The following is a 10,000-nucleotide window of genomic DNA, read 5'->3' on the forward strand; positions in this document are numbered from 1 at the left end:
ATCCACTAAGGTTGATGAGGTAGATTTTTACCCTAACCCTAACCCCCCCCCCCCCCCCCCCCCCCCCCCCTAAATGTTGGAGAGCTCTTGTTGCTCGACAGGGATTTTCTCCATCCCTTATGTCTCCAGTGAGCTCTGTAACCAACTTGGTGTGACCAAAGAGAACTGGTCTGTGTGCGGTAATGGGTGGTGTTTTATTTGAATTTGCGACCATGACTATCTAGAGGTTTTTTTAAGCAGTCTGTCATCATGGCATTGTAACTATTGTCTGAAGGAGGAGCCTTTAATGTCCCGTATGAGCTGCACACTCTTCTATTGATTTAATCTTAATTTGAGATAAATCCTGTATTGTATATGTTTTTTTCCGAAAGTTGTTTGTATGTTTTCCTGTTTGAGTTGGTTGATCGGTTGTGACTGTGGACAGCCTTGGCTGGAAGGCGTTTAGCTGCATTGTCTACTGTGCTACATGGGTGTGGAGGTCACCTAACATGCAGTGTGTTCAATATGAGCAAGCCTGGCACTCACTGAATCAGGGTTCTGTAAGACTAATAAACGGTTAACAAATAAAAGGTGAATGAAACTGTGTGTGTAGTATGTGGTGTGTGTCTGTGTGTGTGTGTGTAGTATGTGGTACGTGTGTACAGTATGTGGTGTGTGTGTGTGTGTGTGTGTGTGTATAGTATGTGGTGTGTGTGTGTGTGTATAGTATGTGGTGTGTATAGTATGTGGTGTGTGTGTGTGTGTGCGGGAAGACACATATATACTGTACCACAGGCCTCGGTTCTGTACTCCAATAAAGAAATAACAGAGTGTACTACTTTTATTAGATTCAGAACCAAGTGGCTCTCAATTTCAGTTAAAATACATTCACTGAATTCCTGGAAGTTTGTGGGGAACAAAAATCACATTCAGTGATTTGAAAATGATTGAATTGAATGGAATAAACACCATAGAAGTAGTTGAACCAAAACCAAACACACACACACACACACACACACACACACTGTTCACTCCTGACAGGATACCGGCTTGTCCTCTAGAACCACCTGCCCACTCACAGTGTAAGTCAGTGCCCTCCAGTTAATCACGTTGCCTGGGCTGTAGTTTACATTAGCTGTGAAGTGCATAATCTCACAAGGAGACAGGACATAGTTCCACACATGCACATCACTCATCTGCCCAACAAATGACTGGGTCTTATCAAAGTTCCCCCCATAGGAGTCTTGCTCCTGACCCAGAACGATGATGGGATTTCCATCAAGCACTTTCCCCGCTGTGTAGCCCTGCTTCCGTGTGCTGGGCTTCCCATTGGTCCACAGCTGACTGATCCCATTGGTGGAGTCCCAGGTCCCACACACTGACATCCACATGTTGAGCTCATCTGGCACCCCCTTAAACATGGCTTGTTTATCCCTGACAAACAGAGCCAGGCTCCCAACCGGACTGTCCTTGAACATGAGCAGGTCGTTGTGGTGTTTTGGGGTGGCCATGGAGAACAGAGAAAAGGCTCGCCTCAGGTCTGTGAAATACCTTCAGGAAGAGGTTCATAAATATAGAGTTAGAACAAGAAGAATATATGTTCAATATAACAATGGATTTGCCATACAAACACAAGGTCAAAGTCAAGGTCAGTCAGGGTGTTTTGACTGCCCCTGAATGTTATGACTGTTCCAAGACATTATATTACACTGAGTTCTCTTAACTTGACGACAGAAGAAGTATTGAACGCTACATTACCTGAGACATAAGGTCAAAGAGCCTAGGGTCGCTCCTGTTGGTGTCAGCTTCACGTGTGCAGTGTCCGTCTCTTGTGTAAATGTAAACATTTTACCTGTGAGGTCTGGTCAGACAGACAGGGGATTTAGTCCATCAACTCAAAACAAACCATTTAAAGCACGTTTGGTATTGTAATGTTGGTACGGTCTGAAGAGATTTCCAGTGCATACACAAATGTAAATGATTTGTACTAGTCAGATGTCTCACCTTGAGGTGCAGCCCAGCACATTGTGAACATGACCAGCACCACAAAGAGTCTCTCCATCTGTTCACAATAAAACAACAGCATTGTTTACAAAACAAATATTACATTAGGGTTCCAATGTGCATATACACTTTATTAGGAACACTGTACTAATACTGGGTAGGGCTTCCCTTTGCTCTCAAAACAGCCTCAATTCTTCGTGGCATTGATTCCACAAGATGTTGGAAACATTCCTTTGAGATTCTGGTCCATGATGACATGATTGCATCACGCAATTCCTGCAGATTTTTCAGGTGCACTTTCAAGCTGTGAATCTCCCGTTCTACCTCATCCCAAAGGTGTTCTATTGGATTCAGATCCGGTGACTGGGAAGGCCACTGAAGAACACTGAACTCATTGGCATGTTCATGAAACCAGTTTGAGACGACTTTTGCTTTGTGACATGATGCATTATCATGCTGGAAGTAGCCATTAGAAGATGGGTAAATTGTGGCCATGAAGAGATGCACATGGTCAGCAACAATACTCAAACAGGCTGTGGCATTCAAGCGATAATTGATTGGTATTAACGGGCCCAAAGTGTGCCAAGAAAACATTCCCCACACCATTACACCACCTCCACCATGAGAAGGTGTCCAGGTGTTCCTAATAAAGATCCATAACATTCCCCACACCATAACACCACCTCCACCATGAGAAGGTGTCCAGGTGTTCCACCACCTCCACCATGAGAAGGTGTACAGGTGTTCCACCACCTCCACCATGAGAAGGTGTCCAGGTGTTCCTAATAAAGCGTTCGATGAGTGTGTATGTGTAAGTGTACACTATAAAGGGGTTTGCATTCTCCTTGAATGCATTCTCTTAAATTGCAATTGCATGGCATCAATGGACAAAACGTCTTTTACCGTATGTCATGTTAGAGAACCTACCTGGTCAGTTGTGTTGAATGGCAGATGTACTGTAGCTTTGTTGATCCAGAAGGTGTATAGTTTAGTTCCTAAGATGTCTGGTCCGTCTGATGTCTTCCCCTGTACTTCTTATTCTGATCAGGGACTGAAACAGGGAAGTGGCTGTTCAGGGGGTCGCCCCAACAGGGGAAGTAACATGTTGTCACCATTTCCCCGAACACATGACTCTAACTGCTGAGTCTACAGATTATGAAGCGTCACAATTCCGCTGATTTTGTGAAAATATCACTTTCACCACCACTTTCAAAAAATACTGTATTCACAGTAACAGGTGAGGTGGTACCTAAAAAGCCTGCAGAGGTCTGGAAAAGAAAAAACATTTATGTTTGGACATGTATAGCTGCTATTTTGGGTTTCAGGTTTACAAAAATGCACCTCAGAAGTGCAGTTTGAATCACATTCGGAGACAGAGCTGGGACTGTGGCTATGCTTGCTAATTCCACCTTCAGTGTCGGCAACAACACGCTCTCTCGCGGCTCGCTGTGTTGTTGTAAACGCTAAACATTACTGTCCAATGAAGCAAACATTTCGGCGTCTTTCTCTTGCTGTTTTGCCCGACGAAGCTTTTCATAGCCAAAGTTATGGAGTTGTAGTTTTAACAAGCCTCTGTTCTGTAGTCCAATAAAGAAATAACACAGTGTGCTACTTGATTAATAATGTACTTTTATTAGATTCAATGGGTAATAGGACACCGGCTAAAGCATATCAAGTGACTCTCGATTTCAGCGAGAATACATTAAACAATTTACTGGAGGTCAACAATTTAATGGATTAAACAACATAGAAGTAGTAGAAAGTAGAAATGGTTCTCAACTAACACACACACACACACACACACACACACACACACACACACACACATTGTTCACTCCTGACAGGATACCGGCTTGTCCTCTAGAACCACCTGCCCACTCACAGTGTAAGTCAGTGCCCTCCAGTTAATCACGTTGCCTGGGGTGTAGTTTACATTAGCTGTGAAGTGCATAATCTCACAAGGAGACAGGACATAGTTCCACACATGCACATCACTCATCTGCCCAACAAATGACTGGCCCTTATCAAAGTTCCCCCCATAGGAGTCTTGCTCCTGACCCAGAACGATGATGGGATTTCCATCAAGCACTTTCCCCGCTGTGTAGCCCTGCTTCCGTGTGCTGGGCTTCCCATTGGTCCACAGCTGACTGATCCCATTGGTGGAGTCCCAGGTCCCACACACTGACATCCACATGTTGAGCTCATCTGGCACCTCCTTAAACATGGCTTGTTTATCCCTGACAAACAGAGCCAGGCTCCCAACCGGACTGTCCTTGAACATGAGCAGGTCGTTGTGGTGTTTTGGGGTGGCCAAGGAGAACAGACTATACGTTCGCCTCAGGTCTGTGAAATACCTTCATAAATATACAGTTAGAACAAGAAGAATATATGTTCAGTATAACTATGGATTCGCCATACAGACACAAGATCAAAGTCAAGGTCAGTCAGGGTGTTTTGACTGCCCCTGAATGTTATGACTGTTCCAAGACATTATATTACACTGAGTTCTCTTAACTTGGCGACAGAAGAAGTATTGAACGCTACATTACCTGAGACATAAGGTCAAAGAGCCAAGGGTCGCTCCTGTTGGTGTCAGCTTCACGTGTGCAGTGTTCGTCTCTTGTGTAAATGTAAACATTTTACCTGTGAGGTCTGGTCAGACAGACAGGGGATTTAGTCCATCAACTCAAAACAAACCATTCAAAGCACATTTGGTATTGTAATGTTGGTACGGTCTGAAGAGATTTCCAGTGCATACACAAATGTAAATGATTTGTACTACCAGGTATGTGTGCATTGCAGTATGAATACTGACCATATGGCAAATGAGCATTCGTGTTCAAAGTAAATCAGCAGAATAGTCAGATGTCTCACCTTGAGGTGCAGCCCAGCACATTGTGAACATGACCAGCACCACAAAGACTCTCTCCATCTGTTCACAATAAAACAACAGCATTGTTTACAAAACAAATATTACATTAGGGTTCCAATGTGCATGTATGTAATGTGCATGTATATGTGTAAGTGTACTCTATAAAGGGGTTTGCATTGTCCTTGAATGCATTCTCTTAAATTGCAATTGCATGGCATCAATGGACAAAACGTCTTTTACCGTATGTCATGTTAGAGAACCTACCTGGTCAGTTGTGTTGAATGGCAGATGTACTGTAGCTTTGTTGATCCAGAAGGTGTATAGTTTAGTTCCTAAGATGTCTGGTCCATCTGATGTCTTCCCCTGTACTTCTTATTCTGATCAGGGACTGAAACAGGGAAGTGGCTGTTCAGGTGGTCGGCCCTACAGGGGAAGTAACATTAACGTAGTCAACATTTCCCCCAAATCTAGACTGTGGATAAGAGACTTTATCCTGAAAACATGACTCTTAACTGCTGAATCTTGAGATTATGGTGCATTACAGTTAGCTGATTTTGGGAAAATATCATTTTTCACCAACCTCGCACTTTCAATAAATACTGTACCTACAGTAACGGGTGGGGACATGCGGTCACACAGAGATGCATCCACGCTGACCCTTGGTTCATGGTCACTGTAAGGCAAAGGACCTACTTATGACAGCGTAATACACAGAATGACGCTACATCAGTAGCTCTTTGTTCCTCATGGAGGCAACAGAGGGACATCTGAACTCTTACATGGCAGTAATCCATCCTTCTTCTAGCATTGTGACTGCCAAGGGCACCTGATCCTGGCATCGATTTTTTCTTATGTTGACTGACGTGTAGATGATTCACTTACTTTAGACAAATATAAAATCGCTTTGGATAAAATGGTAAATGTCAAAAATGTAAATGTAAATGTAAATGTAATGGCAAGGGGCAGTGGTACAGGCTTCATTGTAACCCAGTGGAGAGTCTCGGGAGCTGACACAGGGAAGTGCAGGCTTGAGTTCAATCCCAGAACTAGCACATGGGGTTCAACTGACCATCAGGAGTTTTACATCAGATGTGTTCGTACTGGGTTGGAACATAAGCGCTCATGGCACACACTGTGTCTCTCCAGGAGCAGGCTTTGGGGAACAGCTGTCCAGGTGGTCTCGCTACCCAAAGCTCACTTATTTGGAACAAGTCATATGAACTTATTTTGCCCGTGGTTAGCAAATACTGGATATTGTGAAAGTGTGAAATTGTTGAGACAGCAGTTTACTAATGTGCTGACCGACAGAAAACAGATTGGTGTGTGTTGGGTAATTGAGGATGTGCGTGTGCGTGTGCGTGTGCGAGCACAGGGGTGTTGGGCAGTAGCACAAGATGGACAGAAGCCAGCTGGGGGTCAAAGGGTGTGAGAAGCTGTAAAATCAACATAATTCTGTCTGAAGCATGGGCCACTGTTCTAAAGCTAAACCTCAAGTTCAAAGAGTGTGTGTGTGTGTGTGTGTGTGTGTGTGTGTGTGTGTGTGTGTGTGTGTGTGTGTGTACAACAATCGGATTTGACTAGTGGTAGTTGATGCACTGTGGCTAATTGCGAAGCGAATCAGGAGATTTCTTGTGCGTTACTCTGAATCAGGAGATTTCTTGTGCGTTACTCTGAATCAGGAGATTTCTCCCCTCTGATATGCGTGTATGGACAAAATAAGGACAGGAGTGCCTACAGTTAATGCCTTTGGTTGTCGAGCCAAAAGTTGTTTGTACGGTACAGTACAGTTTGCACAGTACGTGGCCAAATAAGCCCCTCTTGCAGTACAAGGGTATGGCCACTAGATGGTGATACAAACTATATGATCAACAATGGTCTGATTGCAAACTAGAATCAGAAAGGTACATTTGTGTTACTATTAGATTACCTGTAGGGCATGAGTGTGCTGCAGACTCGATGGAACGGGTATTGGAGTACACTTAAAAGTAAACACTACTGAAATATGAGTTGTTGTTAGTGTAAAAACACAAAAAGACATTTGGCTAGGGGTTTTAAAATGAACACTAATCCGAGATCGGAGGATTGACTGAACTTTGGAGTGAACACTACTCAGACAAGAGGTCATTGAGTACACTTCAGGTTTACTAGTGCGCACCATTACCCCTCATTTACCCATGAGCCTCCAGTGCATCTGAATCTCAATGGACGGTTATTACATAATGTTTCTACCATTTTCACTGTGCTGAACAAGTCTCTTGCTGCACTTCATGGTGAGTGAATGAGAGTTGCCCCCCCCCCCCCCCCCCCCCCAGAGACAATCTGCCTTTCTGTCTGAACTATATTATTTGTTTCTATCTTATCTACCTTACTCTCTTTAAGTCCCTGTAGGTTTAGTTGATCTGGTAACTCTGAGGCTGTTCTCTCTGTGAAATCAGAGTGTCCAACTTTAAACCCTGCTGAGCCAAATCCCCACAGACAGGCAGTCGGGGTGTGTGTGTGTGTGTGTGTGTGTGTGTGTGTGTGTGTGTGTGTGTGTGTGTGTGTGTGTGTGTGTGTTTGTTTATGCTTGTGTGCGTGCGTGCGTGTGTGTGTGTGTGTGTGTGTGTGTGTGTGTGTGTGTGTGTGTGCGTGTGCGTGCGTGTGTGCTTGTGTGTGTGTGTGTGTGTGTGTGTGTGTGTGTGTGTATGTTTATGCTTGCGTGTGTGTGTGTGTGTGTGTGTATGTTTATGCTTGCATGCGTGCATGTGTTTTTTTCTCAGAATGTGTCACCAAAACAAAACCGCCCGGCGATTGACACGCCCAGACCGCCAAAGTTTCATTTGACATATTTCACAAGCAGAAGTGGACACCCGATGCCACAAGTCTTCAAGAGCCCCGCGTTCCTGACAGCGTATGACTGTGTGGCTGCAGTCTGCAGGATGAGTGTTGGCTCAGGGGGACAGACAGGCCTGCAGATCTGTAAACAAACACAAAAATATTAAACAGACATTGTCATCCACTGGCTCCTCCGTGGCTCTGTGCTGTCAGACCTGCTTTAATGTGAACTTGACCCTCAGGCACTGTGGCTTTGGCCCAATCCGACGGTCTAGTCACAGTTTGACCACTCTGGTTCCAGCTAAAAAAGCGTTATGATGTGGATAACCTTTGCTTGTTAGATTAGAGCTCTGGGCTCTCCCTAGTCTACGGTACCAGAATCAGAATCAGAATCAGAATTCTTTTATTTGGCCAAGTATATTCGCACATACAGGAAATTGACTTGGTGAGGTTGGTGCATGGACATAAAAAACAAATAGCAAATATTGACAAGAAATTTACAAAATTTACAAAATAGCAAAGTATTAACAAAATAGCAATAACAAATTTACAAATTTACAAAAAAGAGCAGCAGAACAATACATCTTGTAGGCTGTGTGAGATGTGTATGTATGTATGTATGTATGTATGTATGTATGTATGTATGTATGTACGTATGTACGTATGTACCGCTAGATGGAAAGCTAGCTTCCCATTTCAGGGCAACAATGGAGTTTTTTGTGTTATAGGAGATGACTGGTCATGCGGTAGCGTACAGCCGATCTTCCCATCTCTTCAAGCTACATCTTAACAGTCCCTCCTAAAGACCGCTTCACCCTCACTACCCCCCCTATACTAACCCTAACCCTAACCCTGAGACCTCTTCTTCTCCTGCTACCCCCCTGTACAAGTTCTCTCCTGCTAATAAAATATATTTAAAAAAAATAAAATAATAGCCTACTGGCATTACGACTGCCAATGGCTCCTGGTGTGAGCATTGATTACTTTGTCTTATGATGACTGTTGGATAGATGATTCACTTACTTAAACAAATGTATTGTTGTAAGTCGCTTTGGATAAAGGCGTCTGCTAAATGCCATAAATGTAAATGTAAACGTACAGCTGAATGCATGACCCCTCTTACAGCATATCATTCTTAGCATGGTGCTCTACGTTCCCACAATGCACTCTGTTGGAGGTCCAGAACTGTATGGCACAGAGGGCAGTATGCTGGCTTTGTGACTTGGGTTGTTGGGTCAATCCTCACTCCAGCTAGTGGGGTGTGTGTGTGTGTGTGTGTGTGTGTGTGTGTGTGTGTGTCTTTGTCTCCTTCCCTTTACCTAAACTGAGAACAATGCACAAGTGAAAGACCGAGAGCCACTGTGCCCACTCATATCCTGTGTTTTCAGATGAAGGACAGGAGGCGAAGGGAAAAGGACACCTCAGACTGTTGAGATTCCTTTCACTGTCTCCATAAAGCCAATAGACGCTGTGTCTGGCGCTGTAGGTACCATATTTACTTGATTTATTCATGTATTTTACTTTTTTTTTTTTTTTTTTATACATGAGGGCATTTCTGCTTTATTTGAGAGAGACAGGAAGGATGGGTGAGAGAGAGGAGGGATGACATGCAGGATATGTCGATGGCTGGGATCAAACCAGGGACCTTGCCACAACACGGTATGCGCCTCAGTGTGCAACGCCACTTGTGTGCAACGCCACCCTGTAGGTATTTACTGTGATGAATTGACCGTGTGTTGAATTATTCACCCACGCCCTCCTCCCGCTTTCCGTATCTTTAAATATACTTCCTCATGCACATACTACACTCCCGCCAGGGTGGGCTTTTGTCCCAATACTGGTGTTCATAACTTGAGTTTCTTTTTTATTAAATTATGGTTACTTTGATGAATAATACTTACAGTCCTGTAGGGCTTATAATTCTGGCTGTTTATAGGTGTAGACATGTTCACTGAACTGATCCAAGCACATTATAAGGGTAGGGTAGAACCAGGCCAAGAATTAGACAAAATCATTCAAATCAGCCCACCTGATAATTTCCGATAATTTGATATGAAGAGTGTATTACCAGAGTGTCGTGTCAGTGCCACAAACACACACGCACACACGCACGCACGCACGCACCCACACACCCACGTATGCACGCACGCACGTACCCAGACAGGCACAAACACACACGCACACACAGGCACACACGCAGGCACACACACACACACATCATCATCATCATCATCATCATCTGAGAGATAAATTGGGGGATTCCCAAAGAGATATCAAGACAGGGACGAGAACCAGAGAAGAAGAAGGAGAGGCAGAAGAGGGCTCAGCTCC

The 10,000-nt window shown here is 44.1% G+C and overlaps 3 protein-coding genes across 3 annotated transcripts in view; 1 reads left to right on the forward strand and 2 right to left on the reverse strand.

Annotated features, from left to right (window-relative positions):
• itsn2b (intersectin 2b) overlaps positions 1–580 on the forward strand; it is a 29,625-nt gene extending 29,045 nt beyond the window's left edge. The window contains exon 33 of the mRNA XM_083684234.1: positions 1–580. This exon is cut by the window's left edge and continues 1,074 nt beyond it. The gene's annotated coding sequence lies outside the window, so the exon portion shown is untranslated.
• Positions 36–3,006, reverse strand: LOC310815137 (mucosal pentraxin-like). The gene is made up of 4 exons (XM_083684789.1): positions 2,911–3,006; positions 1,984–2,041; positions 1,738–1,840; positions 36–1,530 (listed from the first exon to the last, which is right to left on the reverse strand). The coding sequence occupies exons 2-4, from the start codon at positions 2,039–2,041 to the stop codon at positions 1,008–1,010; spliced, it is 684 nt and encodes a 227-aa protein (XP_083540915.1). The 5' UTR covers positions 2,911–3,006; the 3' UTR covers positions 36–1,007.
• On the reverse strand, positions 36–5,215 carry LOC310815138 (mucosal pentraxin-like). Its single transcript, XM_083684790.1, has 5 exons — positions 5,120–5,215; positions 4,858–4,915; positions 4,533–4,635; positions 3,798–4,337; positions 36–1,010 (listed from the first exon to the last, which is right to left on the reverse strand). Exons 2-4 carry the CDS (start codon positions 4,913–4,915, stop codon positions 3,815–3,817), a joined length of 684 nt encoding a protein of 227 aa, XP_083540916.1. The 5' UTR covers positions 5,120–5,215; the 3' UTR covers positions 36–1,010; positions 3,798–3,814.
• Between the last annotated feature and the right edge of the window lie 4,785 nt (positions 5,216–10,000).

The sequence above is a fragment of the Argentina silus genome, assembly GCF_951799395.1.
Source record: "Argentina silus genome assembly, chromosome: 14".
Classification (NCBI taxonomy): domain Eukaryota; kingdom Metazoa; phylum Chordata; class Actinopteri; order Argentiniformes; family Argentinidae; genus Argentina; species Argentina silus.

What these genes read in the sequence shown, in the direction of transcription:
- LOC310815137 (XM_083684789.1), bottom strand. Translation starts at nt 2,041, where the DNA reads ATGGAGAGACTCTTTGTGGTGCTGGTCATGTTCACAATGTGCTGGGCT. An exon ending in GTGCTGGGCTGCACCTCAAG is followed by an intron (nt 1,841 to 1,983) that starts GTGAGACATCTG and finishes CTGTCTGACCAG; the next exon opens with ACCTCACAGGTAAAATGTTT. An exon ending in TCTTTGACCTTATGTCTCAG is followed by an intron (nt 1,531 to 1,737) that starts GTAATGTAGCGT and finishes CTCTTCCTGAAG; the next exon opens with GTATTTCACAGACCTGAGGC.
- LOC310815138 (XM_083684790.1), bottom strand. Translation starts at nt 4,915, where the DNA reads ATGGAGAGAGTCTTTGTGGTGCTGGTCATGTTCACAATGTGCTGGGCT. An exon ending in GTGCTGGGCTGCACCTCAAG is followed by an intron (nt 4,636 to 4,857) that starts GTGAGACATCTG and finishes CTGTCTGACCAG; the next exon opens with ACCTCACAGGTAAAATGTTT. An exon ending in TCTTTGACCTTATGTCTCAG is followed by an intron (nt 4,338 to 4,532) that starts GTAATGTAGCGT and finishes ATATTTATGAAG; the next exon opens with GTATTTCACAGACCTGAGGC.